General features: G+C 36.4%; 1 protein-coding gene across 1 annotated transcript in view; it reads right to left on the bottom strand.

Annotated features, from left to right (window-relative positions):
- Window positions 1–22,862, bottom strand: part of LRP1 (LDL receptor protein 1) — a 1,646,373-nt gene that overhangs the window by 133,260 nt on the left and 1,490,251 nt on the right. The window contains exon 84 of the mRNA XM_090402369.1: window positions 6,394–6,655. Coding sequence (XP_090258495.1) covers window positions 6,394–6,655 — 262 coding nt within the window. The remainder of the gene's footprint in view (window positions 1–6,393; window positions 6,656–22,862) is intronic.

Below are 22,862 nucleotides of genomic sequence, written 5' to 3'. Positions count from 1 at the left end.
ATAGGGAAGGAAGCAAGTATGCAGAAATGCAGAAGGAAAAGTAGTCTCCTCTCATAGTGTCTTGGAATCCAGTATCGCAGGTCCATTCGACGTCCGAAGAGAAGTAAGGAATTGTCTAGGGAGAAGCCGAACTGTAATATGCATAACGCCCAGGAATCCTTCAAGCTGCGACGGCGCTAAAGGAAAGAAGTCCACACGAATGTTAAAAGCCCAGGACAGAAAAGCAGTATCTGTAAGATATGATCCAATCCCCCTGAAAATTCTATGATATGATGGAGCTAACGAAAAGGAAACCAGCACGAGAAGCCAGTAGAACCAGATAAGAGACGAAAGAGCCAGTTCAGATAATTATGTCATGAGAAGAATTGTGAGTACAACCTTGAAGAAATTATATATTCGGCGGGACACATATAAAGTTAAATTGTGATAATTTGCCCTGGACTATGAGGTTACAAAAATACTGGTAGTGATTTAGATATAGCATACTTGTTGTTTGAAGTATATATACACACATACATGACTACTACTATTAACTCGGGGTTGGGATATGTTCATTTTTAATATTAACTGACTTAAAACCCGAGAATTATAACAAAATGAGATTTATTTGAAAATGCAACATGCTTCGTCGAGATTGACTTCATCAGGTGTTAAGAACATAGAAAGATATTAAAAGATACTGAAAATAACATTAAGACACTCTAAAGCTATACAATTATAAAGTTATAATATTCGACTATGAATTACAGTTATTATGAATTTAAGCTATAGTCCGTGTTAAAGTTCTATTGTTGTACACTTGTGCGTGTGTGGAACCACGCGATCTCCAGTATCTGATAGTAGAGCTGAAAGAGTCAGGCAAATTATAGCTGAGATTATTGTTCATATGAAGCGGGTCCAAGGTGATTTCTTTTGACTCCACAATGTGGCATTCCACCTCATCATGGCAAATGTGTAGGTTTGAAGTTATCGTCCAATTTACTTCATGTTGGCGGCTTTCGTTGTTCGTGTTTATTGAAAACAGGACATGGCTCGACAGAGAAGTTGCTCTGGTTCTCTTATAAGCAATGTCTCAGACTATAGCTCAAGTTCATAATAACTGTAATTCACAGTCGAATATTATAACTTTATAATTGTATAGCTTTAGAGTGTCTTAATGTTATTTTCAGTGTCTTTTAATATCTTTCTATGTTCTTAACGCCTGATGAAGTCAATCTCGACGAAACATGTTGCGTTTTCAAATAAATCTAATTTTGTTATAATTCTCGGGTTTTAAGTCAGTTAATATTAAAAATGAATATATATATATTGAAAATGAATATATATATATTGAAAATGAATATATATATATATATATATATATATATATATATATATATAAAGTTAAATTGTGATAATTTGTCCAGGACTAAGAGGCTAAAGAGCAGTTGATATAAATTAAATATGAGAAACTTGTTGAGTGAAATATATGCATATTGCTTGAACATTTTAGTTCTAGGATGCGAATATCGATTCTTATATGATAGTATTGCTGCATGTTTATTATATATGTACAATGTATGAGATTATAATTCTTAGCAGCAGAATGAACGAAGTTATAGATAGATATTTGTTAATATTGCTGTGTATTTTAATGTGAGTATATTGCATGAGATTATAATTCTTGACTTTTAATTTTCTGAAGAGCCAATTCATTGAAAAAACTGTATTAATGTATCCTAGTTTAACCCCTTAACTGCTACGGTTGAGTTAACTCGATTTGACCTTTCAATGTGTAATACTCATTTAATTTAGTTTGTGAAAGCATTTGAATTGAGTGGGCTTATAGTGCCATCTCTTAGGATTAGAAGGAACTAATTTTCAAGCTTCTGTCTGCTTTGTGGTGCTATCTTCGTAAAAAATTGTGAGACCATGCACAATGTTATCAGAGCCGTCCTTGACAACAGGAGCCAGGCGATCACGATGCAGTGATTCCTGAGTTAGTAAAAATGGCTTCGACAAGCAGACAGCAGCATTCTCTTACTGAGGTGGAATTAGTAGAAGTATTAGATGATATTTATTTTTTAGAAAATAGTGATATTGAAAGTTTAGATAATGAACCACCAGCACCAGTGCATCCGCAAAAACGAAATTGCCCTGACGCTTCATTGTTTCAATGGTGCGATACAAATTTTCGTCCAACAGTTCACCAATTCAATAATGATAATTCAGGTATTTCAGCAATTATAGATGATGGTTCAACTGTTTTTGATTTTTTCAAACTATTTCCCCCCCTTCATATAATGCAACATATTGCTTATGAAACAAATAAATATTATGTATTTTTGACTCAGAAACTACCACCAGCACCCCAATCTCGTTTGCAAAAATGGAAAAATACTACCCCAGAGGAATTATATAGATTTTTTGGAATCATAATGCTTGGCTAGGGTAAAAAAACTAACAATCGCAGAATATTGGTCCAAGGATCCCCTCATAGCTACTCCACAGTTTCACAATTATAAAATATTTTATAATTGTGAAAATAACTCAGCAAGGACGGTCATACTACTCATTTAGTATCTCAGCAAGGAGGGTCATACTAGTCATTTAGTATCTCAGCAGTTAAACGGTTAATAAATATGTTTGTTATGCTAAAGAATGTGTATTCACTGATCCTTAATCCAATGCACTGTTCCCAAATAAAATGCGAACCTGTGTGCAAAGAAAATTAAGAGTAGCCACGACTGTCAATAAAGCCTGAGATAGATTTAGAGAGATACTTCAGGTGATCTTAATTATGTTTAGTAACCTTAAAGGGGAATCTTGGTGGTGCAGTCGTAACATTAAATAAATTTTCCAAGGGTTTCCAAGGTATTAGATACTATAATAACCTGTAGTAACTTAGGTAAAAGTGTAAAGAGAAAAGTTAGAATAGAGTACAGAGAAGTAAAGCAAGTAAAGTACATAAACAGAGTAAAGTAAAATAAAGAATAGAGGAAGTTAAAACAAAGATGAATTAGGGAAGGATAACAATAATTGATAAAGACAGCAGAATCAAGAAGAATAGATAAAAGTAAAGTAAAAGTATAAGATATACAAATGGCTCAAACCCCCCCCCCCCCCCATTTTACAGCTTTTCAATGGTTTAAGGTCTAATCAAAATGTGTTCTGCACCATGTAAGTGAACCTGAACACTGTTTGTGATAATGTTTAGCAAACTTTGCATGGCAAATGAGGCTGTGGAGTTTAGTGTTCTGGTACTGCCTCAATGAGAGAATCTACAGAGCACTATCAGTTTATGCCAAATGAGTATCCAGGCATTAAAATGAAGAGTACATAACGTGTATGAATTTAGTTGATTCTTGGGTGTTTCTTTTTAGTGTAGCATTTTGATCATTCAATAACATCAGCTACAGTTTGTTTCGGATGCTCTGATTATGCTAGAGTAACATAAACTTTCAATATAGCAGCCTATGAGAATACACCTCAAGGAAGTTTGTTAAATTAAAACAATGTCTCACTACTGCATTGTATACAACTACAGTCACTTAGTATGAATCCCTTTTCTTCGTATCTTGTGGAACCATGTCATTTGTCAGTGCTTTGTACTGAAGAGAACAAATTAATCTGAACAAGCTAAATTTTTGTGAAGTTTTTGGTTTCATTTTGTTTCAGTTCACAATCATTTTGGTTTTGGTTTACTATTTCCAGTTTTTGTTTTTGTTCACAATTTTGCTTGAGTGCTGTGTGTTTTAACTGTCTCTATGATGTTTATTACTGGTGTGTTTTTAATAGTGTAAACAAGTTGACATTCATAGTGCTTTATTCATTTTGTGTAGCTATAAAATGGACATGTCTCCAAGAAAGCATTCAAAAATATGTACTCTTTCTCAGCACACAATCATGACTCAAAGACAAATTGCTAATGAGTATGGTGTTGGTTTGGGTAATGTTAATTCAATTTTAAAGAGGTTTAGGGAGACAGGTACCTTTTCTCCTGTGAGAAAAAGAAAATGTGGCTGAAAAAGGAAAACTACACTTATTCAAGATTGTTTGAATAAGTGTAGTTTTGAACACGATTCAAAGGAAGACTTCTATTATTTTTAAATAAAATTTACTCAACTGGTATCCCCCCCCCCCCCAATAGAATGGAAAAAAGCAACAGGTGATTCCTATCTTTAAAAAAGGTAATAGAGATGACCCTAAAAACTATAGAGGTATCAGTATACTAAATTCCTGTTGCAAAATATATAGCAGAATCTTAAATAGCAAACTAATGAAATATTCCGAAAACTTTATTCTAGAGGTACAAAATGGATTTAGAAAAAGGACGATCATGTATAGACCCAGCCTTCTGCCTAAAATTAATAATAGAGAAAAGAAGAGAATATAATTTAGAAACACATATTGCATTTATTGACTTTGAAAAAGCATTTGACAAAGTTAAAAGAAACATTATTTAACATATTAAAAGAAAGACAAATACCAAATAATATCCTAAAAGCTGTCACAAGTATATATGAAAATAATCAAATATAAATAAGATTAAATCACGAGCTATCATATACAAGAGAGATAAACCAAGGGGTCCGACAGGGATGTCCCCTCTCAGCAACTCTTTTTAATATCTACTTAAATGAAATAATAATAAAATGGAGTAAAAATTTACATCAAGGAATTAAACTTTCACCTACAGTTAACTTAAACACTCTCCTCTTTGCAGATGACCAAATAATAATTACAAATTCTGAAGATAACTTACAGAAAGCTATTTTAAATCTAAATGAGATATCCAAAGAATATGGTATGATAATATCAACGGAAAAATCAAAAACTTTGGCCTTTAAAGGACAAGATCCAGCAAGAACTAAAATAGTATTAGATAACAAGATCTTAGGACAGGTGAATTCATTTAACTACCTAGGATGTATGATCACATATGAAAATGAAAAAGATATAAACATAAAAATTGCAAAATATTTAAAAATAACAGGTGTAATTAACTCTATATTTAAACCACACCTAGTTCAAAAACAAACCAGGCTAAAAGTATACAATACATTAGCCTTACCGGTCTTAATGTATGGAAGCGAAATCTGGACAATAAAACAAAAAGACAAACAAAGATTAACAACAGCAGAAATGAAGTTTATGAGAAAAACTGCAAAGTATACCCTATTCGATCACAAAAGAAACGAAGATATTATGAAAGAATTAAACCAAGAACCAGTAATTGAAAAAATTAAAAAATATAAACATAAATAGATGGAACACGTTCAAAGAATGAAAACAGAAAGATTATCAAAACAATCCTTAAAGTAAAAGCCATTAGGAAAAAGAAAACCAGGACGTCCTCTTAAACGATTCAACGATGACTTCTAAGGCTGGAACAGGCCATACTAGGCCTAAATCCTTGATACGTATGATGATGATGATGATTCAAGATTGTTTACTAGTTAGGAAAAGCAAAATGAATTTAAGATTGTCTAGACTTAAATAGAGACTTGATAACTAGTGGTCTTAATAATTCTGATATGACAGTCTGTCGAAGATTGTCGGAAGCAGGGAGGACTGCTCGCAGACCAAAAAAGAAACAACTGTTGATGAAGGCTATCAGAAAAAGAGTTTCCAGTGAGCAAAATTGTACAAAACTTGGCCATTTCTTTGTCCTATGTTTGCAAATTAGCAGCTGAGAAGACTTCTCTCACCTACCTTCGACAAGATCCTAAACATCAGCTAAAAAGATGTTACAGAGTTGTTTTACAAATGACAATCCAGGATCACTGGTGCCTGTTGACTGTATGATGAAAAGTGGCCAATAAATAAAAATATTGGAGAAAAGAGTGGTCCCACAGATCCAGAAAGACAAAGAACTCATCTTCCAACAGGATCTTGCTCCATGCCACACTTCACAAAAAGTGCAAGAGTTCTTCAAAAATCACAACATCCATTTGCTTCAGTAACTCTGCTGACATTAACCCAACAGAAAATTTGTGGACCATAGTGAAAAGAGACTTGGAAAATTAAATTGTGATACAAAGGATAACTCTTCATATAATCCATTATAAAAGTATGGCTTCAAGATGCAGAAATAAGAAATATGTGTTCTACATTGGTAGAGTTCATGCCTAAGTGAATTAATGAACTTATCAGGAACAGAGGAGCAAATGTAAATCATTAGATAAAGTTGGAGTTTAACTTTTGTACTTATTTTCTTGCAGAATTAATATTTTTCTTTAAAATGTGAATGTTTGGATTAATTTGTTCGCTACTGTATTCAACAAAAATAGGGATGTATAACATTAGTGTATTTGACAATAGGTGTTATAATTGTTTCCGAATGTTTTTTACTATATAAAGTTCTTCATTGTAAAAAAAAAAAAAAAAAAAAAAAATCTAAAAAGGGCATACTTGCAGGGAGGATTAGAGTTGACATCACAAGTGCCTCCGTGTCGACAATTCACGTCTTGGCATGAAGTTGCAACAAAGGTCTCACAGTAAGTTCCCGCAAATCCTGGAGGACAAACACACAGATGGTTATTAGCACTTTCGGTTTTGGTAGGTATACATGTAGCACCATTACGACATCCACATTGATTCTGCTCACAACGTCGACCTTGAAAACCAGGAGGACATGAGCAGGCCGGCTTCTTAGAATTTCTAAGACAAGTTCCTGAAAGAAAAATACACATTAACTTAATTTTATGATTTCAGAGTTAAAATTTAGTCATATAAAATATTTTGGACATTGGTGTTCATTAGTCATGCTGGCCAGATTACAAATCCTTCAACAATGCTGAGCACCACTCCCACCAACCATGGAATTCAATGCATCTTCAGACATATTTCATTTCTTTGTTCCATGCTGTATAAAATGATAGGTAGATACCAAGATTGATCGACTGATTGATTGCTTGATGTTTTATGGCACAAGAACAGCAGTAGTCATAATGCACCAGTAAATGATCATAACAGTATACAAGTCATAAATAATAAAAATGATATAAATGGATATAGATAAAAATGAATATGAATGTAGTTCTAAAAAGAAAGGTGTACAGAAACAAACATAAATTAAGTATACAAAAAATAAGCAGGTGTGAAGCAATCTATTAAAAATTGTAAAACGTTCATTAAACATAAATAAAAAACTATAAGATATTAAAAGTATATACAAGAAAAAAAAGGAAATGGTATCTATATACAGTAAAATATGTTAATTTCACTTAAAAATTTAAAAACAAAAGAAACATTTTCTTATATAGTGAAACCTGTGGGGTATCCATAACTATAAAGTAACATGTATACAACATTACATAACTTTTTTATTATGTAAACATTTTGTTTTATTTATCATAAGACCTGCTGGCAAGTATGACAAGCTTAGGAGATTGCTTGGATCAGTGCCATGGCATGTACAACTGCAAGGGCTGGACGTCGATAGAGCATGGGAAATGGTCAAAGAGCATTTACAGGAGGTTATGGCTGATTGTATACCTAAGGTCCGAATAGTGAAACAAGTAGGGGTTAAATGGATGAATAACACCATTAAGCTTGAGCTGCAAAAAAAGAAACAACTATGGAGGGAATTTAAAGAAAGGGGTGACCTGCAGGCACACGAACGGTATAAAGTGCAGGCCAGAAGGGTAACAAGTGTAGTAAAAACAGCAAAAGCCGATTATGAAAGGAAACTAGCTATGCAAGCAAAAGAGAATCCCAAACAGTTCTTTCAATATGCTGCAAGCAAGAAAAAAACTGTACATGGCAAAATGATTTTAAGGAATGACGATGGTAAAGAGTTCACTGAACCAGTCGATATAGTGGAGTTACTGAGCGCGCACTTTGCAAAAGTATATCATCCAGGTGGTGACGTTGAAAAAATGAAGGAACCGTTAGTTTATACGGGAATTGTGATGAATGAAGTGGAGGTGAATAGTCTATTACAGAACCTTAATGTGAATACATCTGTGGGATTGGATGGTATACCGGCACAGGTCTTGCATGAAGCGGCTAATGAATTATCAGTGCCCTTGACCATGTTGTTTAATCTGAGTCTCGGGTCTGGCTTAGTCCCGAAGGCGTGGAAAGAGGGGACAATAGTTTCACTGCATAAAGGAGGATCCAAGACTATGGTTGCAAATTACCGACCGATCAGCATATCAAGAGTCGTTATCAAGGTCTTGGAGAAAGTAGTCAAGGAAAAAATACAGGAATGGATTGATGAAAATGAGATACTGTACAGAGGACAGCATGGCTTTGTGAAGGGTAGATCATGCCTCAGTAACTTGCTCAAGTTTTATAACAAGGTGACGGATGAACTGGATAAGGGAAATGGGTTTACAGTGATATTGCTGGACCTGGCAAAGGCGTTTGACAGGATACCACATGGAATTCTAATCCATAAACTACAACATATGGGAATGGATATAGAGTTGGTGAGATGGATAGCTGGGTGGTTGATGGAGAGATATCAAAGAGTAGTTTATTCAGGAGTAGAGTCCAAAAGACGGCCTGTGACTAGTGGTGTGCCACAGGGTTCTGTTCTTGGACCACTGCTGTTTAATCTGTTCATTAACGATATAGGGAAGGATCTAAGTGGAACAGTTCATTTGTTCGCTGATGATGCAAAGTTGGGTAGGGCGATAGTGAACGCAGAAGATGTCAAAGTCTTGCAAGATGACTTAGATAGATTGGAGTTCTGGACTAAGGAGAATGGATGTCAATTTAATGTGACAAAATGTACGGTTATGCATTTCGGAGTGAAAAGATTAGCAGCAGTATACCACATTGGTGGAACTGTGCTCCAAGAGATTGATGAGGCCAGGGACTTGGGAGTGTTGGTGGATAGGGAGATGAAGTTTAGGGGGCACATTGCGAAAGTAGCTAAATCAGCTCATCAACTCACTTGGTTGTTGAAAAATACCTTGACGAGCAGAGACAAGCAAGTTATTGTACCTCTGTACCGAGCCCTGATAAGACCTCATCTCGACTACTGTGCCCAGATTTGGTCACCTCGGTTCCTTCTTGATGGGGAGGAGGTGGAGAGGATCCAGAGGCGAGTGACTAAGATGATAGCAGGTCTATGGAATGAACCATATGAGAACAGGTTGAAGATTTGTGGGTTGCAGAAACTAGTTGATAGGCGGAAAAGGGGAGATATGATTGAGACATTCAAATTGCTAAAAGGATTCTATAGGATTAATTCAGATGATATTTTTGAGATCAGGACTGGGTGGTGGGAGAACTAGGGGACACCCATGGAAGCTGAGCAAGAGCATGGTTAGCCGGGGTGTTAGAGCCGGGTTCTTTACTTTTAGAGTAGTAAATGAATGGAATAAACTGCCAGAGTCTGTTGTGGGTGCTATGACAGTGAGCGAGTTCAAGGCAAGGTATGATAGATACTGTGAGAATGTTGAACAGTTGTGTGAACATGATGTTTAGGGCCTCCTTCGATGAGTCTAAGGACTCCTGGAGTAGCCCGTAGTAATAATAATAAAGACATCAGTACAATTTTCAAGCAACAATAGGAATTGAATTAAAAAGCAGTAGTGTGCATGCTTAGAATGGAATCTCTCTACATATACAATCATGTGTTCATGGCTTAAAACTAAACGGCTGAAATTAAAACTAATTAAATTAAAAAAAATAACAGCTAAATTTATTTAATACAATTGAGGATAACAATTTCCCAAACTTTTGGAATGAGCCAGCTGGTTTGATTAAGATTAGGTCTACGTGTATGAAGGTAAGGCTTGAGCACTTTCTTTATATAAATGTTCAAGTTTATATATAGATCTATGTCACGGCTTAGCTTTATTCCATTGGATCTTGGTTAGCATTTTCAATTCCATGTTGTGCAAGGCCAGATTTATGAGGTTTGAAAAGAAACATTTGTTGAGTCTGGTAAAATCTGAGTGTGTAAGGCTCAGACAGATTGTGAACATGGGTAAAAAAAACATGAAATGAAGGCAGTCAATTAAAATATCAATAATGGCATTACAAAACTCACACACAGGTATGTCATCATTCCTCAACAGGAAGGAAGGAGTGTGTGATATGACTATGCAGAGCTGAGCAAGAACAACTTCCTCGGTTCAAACCCTACAGACTAGACTGCCATAATTTAATTTTGGTTTTAATTTGGCAGAGCTTATTATTAGTCTCTCTGTTCCAAGATGACTGCTGATAATCAGTGTGTGAGAGAGGCAAATGGTGGACACTTGAGAAATGAGCTAACTTAGTTGCTTGGAATCCATCAAAAGGGTATGTACATCTAAGTATAGAGTCTATAACTGAGAGAACAGGTGTTGGATTCGAGAGAGCCCTGGATGTTTCTGTAGATCTAGACATTTTATTTTATGAAGAAAATCATGTAATTCTGAATATATTATGCACCTCTAGTAGCAATGCAGTCTGATGTATTCAATTAAAGCTCTATTCTTTTCAATATGTCAACTCATGGTATTTCATTATTGAAACAAAGATGCCACTATGTCCTTGATTTTGTATGTCAGGGTAGACAGGCACAAAAAAAAAAAAAAAATAGCGAATTTCCTTCTGTGTGCCTGAAAGAGCTGCTGGTAGACAATGAGATGAGCGAAATATTTTGGTAGCTTAAAGAAAGAAAAGCTGCATAATGGTATGCATGAATGCCACAGTGGTAGTATATTTAGTGACATCTGTACTATGTTGTCTACACTCCAATACTTAAAGCTTGTCAGAGAACCTTTTGTTCACAAAGCAAAGGATTGCATGGCAGTCTGATGAGTGCTGTTTAGATTCTTCAACTGTGGACAAAAAAACAGTTGGACACATGGTATGGAAGGAATTTTATTTCTGTACTGTATTAAGGAGACAGCTGTTGACCTTAAAGCAGCATTTGCCTTTTTCTGCAGACTAGGGATCAGTGAAATTTGAAATGCTCCAGTTGCAATTCTTAGGACTTGACAGGGGATAGAGAGCAAATCTTCTTCCAGAGTGCAGAGCACTCTCTCCGGAAGAAGCACTACTCTTGGAACCAGTAATTGTATTTCAACTTCATCAGTGCACAATGCAGATGGAGCAAAGAACACCTGTCTACACACACCAAGAGGAATGATGGGGTACAAAGAATGTTCATTACTTTAGGACTCTTGTCTTGTAACTGGCATATGTGAGAAAGAAAACTAAGTTTATTGTTAAATATAAGCCTTAGGAATTTGTCTTCTGGTACACCTGGAATTAAGATTTGACCTCATCTGTGTTCTAGGTCAAGATGAATGCCACATCTGCAAAAATGCACACACTGTCTTCTGCTGGGAAAATCTGAACCAACTGCAAGTGCCCATTTTGAAAGATAGTCAATGGCTTGCTGCAACAGTATTTCTATTACATTTGTTTTACATTAATGACAGAAGATAGTGAAATCCTCTACACAGAGGGCATTATTTACTACTACTACAGGCAGTTGTTCTGTTATCCATGTCACTTTGATTGCAAAAAGCCTTACACTTAATACTGAACATTGTGAGACTCCTTCCTCTTGGGTATATGGTCAGGAGAAAGTACTGGACTTGGAAGATTTGGTGGGATAGAAAAATTCTTTATAAAAAGAGGGAGATAATCTCTGAGACACAAGACTTTAGTGCACAAATCAAGTGACACCACTAGAAGCCACCATAGAGACCAGTATGGAGGTACAGCATAGGAAATGTGCAAAGACCCTTGCAGTCAAATATATGTCCAACAGAACCTTCCACATCCACTTCACTAACACCTGTGGCCTCAACTCCAACCTTGATAGTGTCCACTACTATCTTCAGTCCACTAAACCACACCTACTCTTTTTAGTAAAAATTCAAATCTCACCTACCCCCAGAATTATCCATCTGAACCTTCCAAATTACACACTTTTTAACTCCTTTTGACCTAAGGGTGGTGTCTGCGCATATATCCGCTCTGACATATGCCAGAGCAGCTAACCTAGAATTGCCTAACTTTGACCTTTTTGGTTGAAAATAACCCTTCCCCATTCAATCAAATTCATCTACTGTCTCTATCGCTCTCTTAATGCCACCAACCACTCCAAGCTCTTTAATTTCCTTTTTTTAAAAACTGATTTTCTCCAGTCCCACTTGCTTAACAACAAAATCATCTCGCTAGAAGATTTTAATCTCCATAACACCAACTGGCTTTTCTCCTCCAGTTGTATGGATCTTGCAAGCAGAGATGCTTACAAGATCTGTACAACTGGAGGAGAAACATATGAAACATTTGAAAATTTGAAACAGCTGAAACATTTGCCATCACTAACAACTTTATCCAAATTGTTCACATGCCAACCAGAATACCAGATAACCTGAACCACTCCCCCAAATACCCTAGATCTCTTCCTTAAAAATGGCCCTTCCACATACATAGTGAATGCAGTGAGCCCCTTGGGTAATTCTGACCACAACCTAGTGCTCATCTCTTCCCCCATGCAACAACGCTTACACAGTCACTCCCACACAAGAGTAGTTTGGCATTATAACAGTGCCAAATGGGACAGCCTCCGGGACTACCATGCTTCATTCCCATCATTGGACTATTGTTTCTGATCTTCCAATCCAAACATATGCACTGAATGTATCACCAAAGTAATTCCAACTGGCATGAAAACATACATTCCCACACTTCTCTGAACTGTCGTCCCATATCTAAACCCTGGTTTTCCAAAAGATGTGCCAAGGCTGTACAAATGAAAATCAAGAATACCACAACTGGCTCAAATCAAGAACTCCATCCTCTTTCAGTGCTTATACCGAAGCCTGAAATAGATGCAAGAAAACTATCAATGCTTCCAAAATCGAATTTCATCATCATCATCATCATGCATATCAAGGATTTAGGCCTAGCATGGCCTGTTCCGGCCCTTAGAAGTTATCGTTGAATCGTTTAAGAGCACGTCCTGGTTTTCTTTTTCCTAATAGCTTGTACTTGAAGGCTTGTTTTGGTAATCTTTCTGTTTTCATTCTTTGAATGTGTTCCATCCATTTATGTTTAGATTTTTTAATTTTTTCTATTACTGGTTCTTGGTTTAATTCTTTCATAATTTCTTCATTTCTTTTGTGTTCAAATAGGGTATACTTTGCAGTTTTTCTCATAAACTTCATTTCTGCTGTTGTCAATCTTTGTTTGTCTTTTTGTTTTATTGTCCCGATTTCGCTTCCATACATCAAGACTGGTAGGGCTAATGTATTGTATACTTTTAGTCTGGTTTGTTTTTGAACTAGGTTTGGTTTAAATATAGAGTTAATTACACCTGTTATTTTTAAATATTTTGCAATTTTATGTTTATATCTTTTTCATTTTCATATATGATCATATATCCTAGGTAGTTAAATGAATTCACCTGTTCTAAGATCTTGTTATCTAATACTATTTTAGTTCTTGCTGGATCTTGCCCTTTAAAGGCCATAGTTTTTGATTTTTCCGTTGATATTATCATACCATAATCTTTGGATATCTCATTTAGATCTAAAATAGCTTTCTGTAGTTTATCTTCAGAATTTGTAATTATTATTTGGTCGTCGGCAAAGAGGAGAGTGTTTAAGTTCACTGTAGAAGAAAGTTTAATTCCTTGATGTAAATTTTTATTCCATTTTATTATTATTTAATTTAAGTAGATATTAAAAAGAGTTGCTGAAAGGGGAGACATCCCTGTCGGACCCCTTGGTTTATCTCTCTCATATATGATAGCTCATGATTTAATCTTATTTGTATTTGATTATTTTCATATATACTTGTGATAGCTTTTAGGATTAATATAATTAAGGCTATTTTAGCCTGTTTTTGTTTAGAAGTGTCCCTTATATTTAATACATTGGCTAACATAACTCAAAAGTGGTATATATATATAATTTAGGACATTACGGGCGAGTGTAGAAGGCAATTATGGCAGAATAAAAAATGTTGAAAAATTATGTACATACCTTGATTTTGGTTTAAAGATGCCTTCTAAGTCCAAGGTCTTGTGGAAGGGGGGGGGGGGGGAAGAGAGGGAAAGAACATGGGGGTGTACTTGGGACACGGGAAATAAGTTTGGGAACCTGGGTTACAATTAATAATATATATATAAATATATATATATATTATTTTGTTGTGGGGAGAGGGGGGGGGAAGTAAGGGTATCCTTATGTGGAAACTGGGGCAAGGGTTTACGGGGTGTGGACCGTTTCGGTCATCGTCTGACCATCGTCGGAACTTTGTGGGAATGACTGTAGGGCTATGTCAAGGCTGCAAGATGTATCAGCCAAATTTGGGCATTTGTTGTCGCTAAATGGCTGGAGGCCTGGCTTTTGTAAGTTTTGGAACGTCCAACATTCGGAAATTAGGTAGGGACGGTGGACGTTGATAGAATTACCATCACATTTTATGGCAATAGTTTCGGATATTCTAAGCATCGTTTCGTTTTCTTGTTTGTCAATGGCTTTGTCAATTTGGGGAATGTGTTTTAGTTCAAGGGCGTGAGCTGCAATTTCAGTCTTCCCTGTATTCTGTGGTTTGTTTTTCTTTTTGATGTTGCGATGTTTTTTCGTGTTCAGATTAACCACGCCTCCGGCCATTTAGCGACAACAAATGCCCAAATTTGGCAGATACATCTTGCAGCCTTGACATAGCCCTACAGTCATTCCCACAAAGTTCCGACGTTGACCGAAATGGTCCACACCCCGTAAACCCTTGCCCCAGTTTCCACATAAGGATACCCTTCCCCTTCCTTCCCCCCCCTCTCCCCACAACAAAATAATATATATATATATTTATATATATATTATTAATTGTAACCGGGTTCCCAAACTTATTTCCCTTGTCCCAAGTACATCCCCATGTTCTTTCCCTCTCTTCCCTCCCCCCTTCCACAAGAGCTTGGATTTAGAAGGCATCTTTAAACCAAAATCAAGGTATGTACATAATTTTTCAACATTTTTTATTCTGCCATAATTGCCTTCTACACTCGCCCGTAATGTCCTAAATTATATATATATATATATACCGCTTTTGAGTTATGTTAGCCAATGTATTAAATATAAGGGCTCCTAAACAAAAACAGGCTAAAATAGCCGTTAATTATATTAATAGTGTTTTAGAGGAGTAGCATGGGAATTTCCCAGAAATTATACTTAGCTTTTAGGATATTATTTGGTATTTGTCTTTCTTTTAATATGTTAAATAATATGTATCTTTTAACTTTGTCAAATGCTTTTTCAAAGTCAATAAATGCAATATGTGTTTCTAAATTGTATTCTGTTCTTTTCTCTATTATTAATTTTAGGCAAAAGGCCGGGTCTATACATGATCGTCCTTTTCTAAATCCATTCTGTACTTCTAAAATAAAGTTTTCGGAATATTTCATTAGTTTGCTATTTAAGATTCTGCTATATATTTTGCAACAGGAATTTAGTATACCGATACCTCTATAGTTTTTAGGGTTATCTCTATTACCTTTTTTAAAGATAGGAATCACCTGTTGCTTTTTTCCATTCTATTGGGGGGGGGGGGGGGGAATACCAATTGAATAAATTTTATTTAAAAATAATAAGAGTCTTTCTTTGAATCTAGTTCCTGCATATTTATATAGTTCTGAACCTAGTTTATCTTCTCCAGGTGATTTTCCGTTTCTTGTTTCTTTCAGGCTGATTTCTAATTCTTCTTTAGTTATTTCCTTTTTATTTTCATTAATTGTTTGCCAATTGTCTTTTTTAAAATATTTGTCTGTCCACAATTCTGTGTAGTAATTTATAAATTCTTCTAAATTCAATTCAGTGTTTAATTTTATGTTTTCTTTGGAATCTGCATTTAAGTGTTTCAAAATTTCATATACATTGGGTTTTATTTTATATAAATCATGTTCTAAATTAGAAACAAATTTGTTCCATGATTCTTTATGTCTTTTTCTGACTTCTCTTTTAGCTATGGCTCTTATTCTTTTATATTCTATTTCATCTTCTAATCTTTTACTGCTTAACCATTTGTGATAGGTTTCTTTTTTCTTTTTGATTATTTCTTTCACTGTATCATCCCAGATCTTCAGTTTTTTCCTTTTATTGAATTTTTTGGTCTTTCCTAATATTTCATTTGCTGCTGCATTTAGTATCGTTTTTATATTAAGCCATTCTATTTCTATTTCTTCATTTTGTCTAGATATTGGTTAATTCTTTGTTCATATAGCCATTGTACATTTGTGTCATTCAATACCATTGTACATTTGTGTCATTCAATTGAAACATTTATAAACAAATGTTTCAATTTTTCTTTCTGTTCTTGTTACTTGTAGTCATTTAGGTGGTAATCTTAATTTTATTTTAACAAGGAAGTGATCACTGCTTATTTCATATCCTCTGTGAACTCTAACATCTAGTGAAAATTTTGATGTCTCTTCATTTAGTATAAAGTAATCTAATATTGATTTCCATCCTCTTGCTGCCCAAGTATATTTATGTATGTCTTTATGTTTATAGAAGGAATTCATTATTTTTAGGTTATTATAAACTGCAAAGTCAATCAATTTTTTACCATTCCTGTTTAGAGTATGTTCTCCATGTATTCCTATATTATTATTAATTTTCGTGTTTCCAATTCTTGCATTTAAGTCTCCTGCTAAAATTACGTAATCATTTTTATTTATTTTATTATATATTGAAATATGGAATTTCAATATATTCATTATTATATATGTTTTGTAGCTGATTATAAAAATCAATATTATCTTGTTCTCTTCCTCTTCTGGGGCATATAAACCAATTATTGTTAAATAGCCTCTATCTATTTTTATTCTAGTTTCTATTATTCTTTCATTCCATAATTTATAATGTTTTAACAGTTTTGAAAGGGAGTTATGAATCCAAATCATGACTCCTGCTTGTGCTCTTTGGTCTCTGTCAACTCCACTGTATATCACATTAAAATTTTCAGTTCTCATGGTTTTCCTTTTAATTTATTTTTTTTTGTTTCAGTGATTACTGCTATTTTAAAATGTCTTTCATTTAATAATTGGTCTAATTCTATTTCTTTATATGCTGTTACTCTTACATTCCAGTTTGCTATGTGTATTATATTTTGCCATTTCCATTTTTGTTTTACCTTTTCCATTCCAGGGTCGATTCCTATAGATTCAATCTGATTATCTTTTTCTGTCAGCTTACTAGTAGAATTATGTTCTCCATGTCAGGGGACTAGCCTGACGATGGAATAGTTCAGTGGTAGGGCTGCTACCTTAAGGCTTCTGAACTAGCCTTCTTCTGAATTTAAACCCATAGGAGGAATAGGGTATATTGAAGGGGGGAAAGAGTAGACTAAAGAGAGTAAGATTTATAGAGAGGGCATAGTTGTAAGGCCAGAAATGAAAAGACCCCATGGCCCTCGAGTACTCTAATAGCATAGGGGTCATAAAATAAGAAGAGTTGGCTGATAAGGCCTTATAGGAAAGATTAAAGTAAGTGGATCTTCCTCAAAGTAGTAGAAGGAGAGGATAGATCCAGCTAGGGGTCCATGGGAGTGCCACTTCCCTTACAATCAAGATGATTGCCCCTTATGGCCCTGTTGGTCCACGAGTCCTTATTCAGTATATTCGGACCATTCCACCATATACACACACGTACGTGCACACACACACACACACACCCACGGTGGGCTCCCCTATCCGCCACCCAGGGGACGTGCTCTCTAGGAGTTACAGGGTCCCCCAAGAGGGGCCCTGTAACCCCTAGAGAGACTCCCTAGAATTTGAACAGGCAAAACGCAGTAAACTTGCAGCCTGCCCAAATGGCAGCCTTACTTTTTGGTCTTTGCCAAAGCAATTGGTCATAAATTTTGCCCAACACTATTTCCACCCCTATCATACTCATACCCAAATGGCTCTATTGCATCATCACCCACAGAAAAAGTTAATCTCCTGGCTTCGCACTTTGCCTCCAATACATGCATAACTGACAATGGCAAATGCCCCCCCTCCCCAATCATTCTAACTGCCTAACATACAATGCCCCTATATCATTTTGCCAAAAAGAGATCAGAAACCTATTGTCTAAATTAGATACAAAAAAGTCTCCTGGCCCTGATGGCATCCTCCAATTGTCCTGAAGGTCTGTGCACTATAACTGACTCCTATCGTATGCTGCCTGTACATACTCTCTCTTACTCCACTGATATCTATCCCAAAGCCAGGAAACTGACCTATATTCAATCCATTCCTAAGAAGGATAACAAATTATTGCCATCTACTACTGCCCTATCTCACTCACTTAAGTCCTATCTAAAGATGGAGAAAACCATCAATTCCCAACACCTACACTACCATGAAGGCACCCAGCTATTAAGCGACCACCAGTACGGATACGGTCACTGCCAATCAACATGAAATCTATTCTCATATATCACCCATCTCTGGGCAAACGCCATGGAGAAATTTGGTGAATCTCAAGTGGATGCACTTGATATTTCTAAAGCTTTTACCGGGTCTGGCACCAAAGGTTTACTAAGCAAATCCTAAAATTTGAACTGTCTCAGGACTTCTGCAATTGGATTGCCAGTTTTCTGTCTACCATCACACTATGTGTGATGGTAGATGGTTCCTTATTCTTTCACCATCCAGCTAATGCTGCGGTTCCACAAGGTTCTGTTCTCTCACCAACCCGCTTCCTTCTGTATATCAATGACTTACTTCAGTTGACCTCTAACCCAATACACAGTTTTGCAGATGACAGCATATTGCACTCCTCCCTTTCATTTGACAAACCTTACTCTACACAACTCACTTCAACCTATAGAACATCAACCAACACTGCCCTCAATTCTGATCTCTAAGCCATCATCCAATGGGGCTCAGATAACCTCGTCAATTTCAATGCTAGTAAAGCCCAGTTCTGTCTTATTTCTTAGAAAAAAAAAACCATCCCATAGTAATATTTTTGATAATACTTAAATCTCCAAAGAAGATGAGATTTCTCTTCTTGGAATTACCCTGACATCAGGCCACTCCTGGTATAAACACATCACAACCATTGTATCCTCAGCTTCCAAAAAACTAGGATTTCTCTTTCACTCAAGATGATACTTCACCTCTAAACAGTTGTTTAGAGGTGAAGTAATGTCACAAATACAAATTACAAATCCACCCAGCTATTGAATACTGCTCTCACTTTTGGAGTGGGGGACTCCTAAATATTCCCTCAAAATGTTTGACCCAATTCAGAGGAGAGCAATTAGATTGATAAATGACCCATCTCTTACCAACTCACTTCCCTCACTTTCACACATACGTTTGGTCTCTGCAATTGGTGTATTCTATAAATATTTCCATGGCAATGTTCATCTGAAAGAGCATCAATAATTCTCCCACTCAGTACCAAGCTCATTGGAAACGTGCAGCTGCCATTCAACATCTTTTCATAGTACACCTTGATATCCACAGAACAAGTTTCTTTTCCTCCTCCTTCATCCCTGCTATATGGAACAGTCTTCCTCTGATGTATTTCCCAAAGAATACAATATACAGGCTTTTAAATCAAATGTAAACAAGTTTCTCCTTTCCCAGCATGCTACCAATGTACTATAGGTTGATCAACCAACCTTTCATGTATGGACCAACATAAAAACATGTAGAGACCAGCTTTTATCTTGATCATCTACCTTACAACCGAAATAATGTTCGTAGGCTTCCTTAACTATTACTATTATTACGGGCAACTCCAGGGAGTCATTAGACTCATCGAGGGAGGCCCCAAATCATATTCATCACAACTATTTGACATTCATACAATATCTATCATACCTCGCCTTAAACTCATTCACTGTCACAGCATCCACCACAGACTCAGGGAGCGCATTCCACTCATTCACTACTCTAAAAGTAAAGAACCCAGCTCTAACACCTTTACTAACCACACTTTTGCCCAGTTTCCATGGATGTCCCCTAGTCCTCCCACAACCAGCCCTGTTCTCAAAAATATCTTCTAAATTAATTTTATAGAAACCCTTCAGTAATTTGAATGTCTCAATCATATCTCCCTTCTCTGCCTATCAACCAATTTTTGCAACCCACAAATCCTCAACCTGTTCTCATACGGTTCATTCCACAGACCTGCTATCATCTTGGTCACTCGCCTCTGGATCCTCTCCACCTCCTCCCCATCAAGAAGAAACCTAGGTGACCAAATCTGAGCACAGTAGTCTAGATGGGGTCTTATCAAGGCTCGATACAGAGGAACAATAACCTGCTTGTCTCTGCTTGTCAACGTATTCTTCAGCAACCAAGTGATTTGATGAGCTGTTTTGGTCACTTTTGCAATGTGTCCCCTAAATTTCAATTCCTTATCTACCAACACTCCTAAATCTCGTGCCTCATCAATTTCCTGGAGCACGGTTCCACCAATGCAGTAAACTGCCGCCAATCTTTTCACCCCAAAATGCATAACCTTACATTTTGCCACATTAAACTGACATCCATTCTCCTTAGCCCAGACCTCCAATCTATCCAAATCATCCTGCAAAATTTTGACGTCATCTGCATTCACTATTGCCCTACCCAACTTCGCATCATCTGCAAACAAATGAACTGTTCCTCTCAGATCATTTCCTATATCATTTATGAACAAATTAAACAGCAGTGGTCCAAGAACAGATCCTTGTGGCACACCACTAGTCACAGGCCGTCTTGTGGACTCTACTCCCGAGTAAACCACTCTCTGATATCTCTCCGTCAACCACCCTCCTATCCATCTCACCAACCCTATGTCCATTCCCATATGCTGCAATTTACTGATTAGAATTCCATGTGGAATCCTGTCAAAGGCCTTAGCAAGGTCCAGTAGAATCACTGTAAAGCCATTACCCTTATCCAGTTCAGCCGTCACTGTGTTATAATACGTGAGCAAGTTACTGAGGCATGACCTACCCTTCACAAAACCATGCTGTCCCCGATACAGTATCCCATTTTCTTCTATCCAATCTTGTATTTTCCTCTTGACTATTTTCTCTAAGACCTTGACAATGATTCCTGATATGCTAATCGGTCGGTAATTTACAACAGCAGTCTTAGAACCACCTTTATGCGGAACTATTTTCCCCTCTTTCCACCCGCTCGGGACTAACCCAGACCCGAGACTCAAATTAAACAAAATGGTCAAGGGTACTGACAATTCTTTAGCTGCTTCTCGTACAACACGAGCTGGTATACCATCCAATCCCACAGGTGTATTGACATTGAGGTTATGCAATAGACTACTCACCTCCACTTCATTAACCACAATTCCCGTATAATCTACTGGTTTATTCGTTTCTGCAATGTCACTACCTGGATGATATACTTTTGCAAAGTGCTCACTCAGTAACTCAACTATCTCAACTGATTCAGTTACCTCCCTACCATCGACATTCTTTAAAATCAATCTGCCATGTACATTTTTCCTTTTACTTGCTACATATCTAAAAAACTGTTTAGGATTCTCTTTAGCCTGCATGGCCAATGTTCTTTCGTAATCCTTTTTTGCTTTTCTTACCACACTCGTCACCCTTCTGGCCTGCACTTTATACCGTTCATGTGCCTGCCGGTCACCCTTCTCCTTAAATTCCCTCCATAGTTGGTTCTTTTTTTGCAACTCAAGCTTAATGGTGTTATTCATCCATTTAACCCCTACTTGATTTATTATTCGGACTCTAGGTATACAGTCAGCCATTGCTTCATGCAAGCACTTCTTAACTACCTCCCATGCACTATCAACTTCTAGTCCTTGCAGTTGTACATGCCATGGCACTGAACCAATCAAACTCCTAAGCTTGACATACTTTCCAAACCGATAATTCCACATGTACCCTGTATTAATTGAAAATTCTGCACCTTTAGCCACCTCCCAAGTTAAGACCCTATGATCACTCTCACCGATTGGTGGTAATGTGGTCATATTTGTTACAACCAAATCCTCAGATGTAATTACTAGGTCAAGCACTCGCTGACCCCTAGTATTTTCCATTACATGCTGTCGCAGATTGTTATCCCTTAATAACCGCATAAAATCCAGTTCCTTCCTCCCATGTGTCCTCTCCTCACTCCAATCAATGCGAACATAGTTGAAATCTCCCATAATAATCACCCTCCTTCCACCCATTTCTTCTATTTGCTTGTGCATACTGTCACCACCATCTTTTCCATCACCTGGTCTATAGCAGCACCCAATTGTATATTTAGTTCTGCTAGCCACGATCTCACACCAAATGGCCTCAAATGTGCTCCTTTCTCTATCCTGCAATTCAACTTCTATTCTCCTTGGCTGGAGCTCATCAGCTACCATCAACAATACATCAACTGACACACATACAAGGCATTTTTCTGTCACATGGAGAATAGAGAATACGACATAAGCTATATCCAAGACTCATGCACCAAATAGACTGTATAGGCTAATATGGAACAATATGATGTGTTGCATCATCTTATGCAATAGTTACATATTGCATCATCTCTTGTTAACTAAGCATGGTTGATATAATAACAGCAGAATGTGATTGCATTACAATAGGCAACAGTAGCTCATATAGGGTTTATTGTTTTTCTGGAATAGTATGTGAAAGAAAATTTTTAAAAGCAATCCTCCAATGGGACTCAGATAACCTCATCAACTTAAATGACAGTAAAACCCAGTTCTGTCTTGTTTCTTACAAAAAAGAATCCCCCCCCCAGTATTACTTTTGATAACACTCAAATTTCCAGACAAGATGAGTTTTCAGTTTTCTCTTCTTGGAATTACCCTGACATCAGTTTGATGGTAAGAAAAAGTTATTGCAGTAATTTGATTCATTTGTTAAATTTTTGATAAACATTTATTTATTTTTAATTTTTATTTTTTGTTAAATAGAACACAGTTTTT

The sequence above is a fragment of the Typopeltis vanoorti genome, chromosome 2 (genome assembly GCF_054136105.1).
Source record: "Typopeltis vanoorti isolate ZY-2024b chromosome 2, IOZ_Tvanoo_1.0, whole genome shotgun sequence".
Lineage (NCBI taxonomy): Eukaryota > Metazoa > Arthropoda > Arachnida > Uropygi > Thelyphonidae > Typopeltis > Typopeltis vanoorti.
This window is presented reverse-complemented; position numbering and strand designations above follow the sequence as displayed.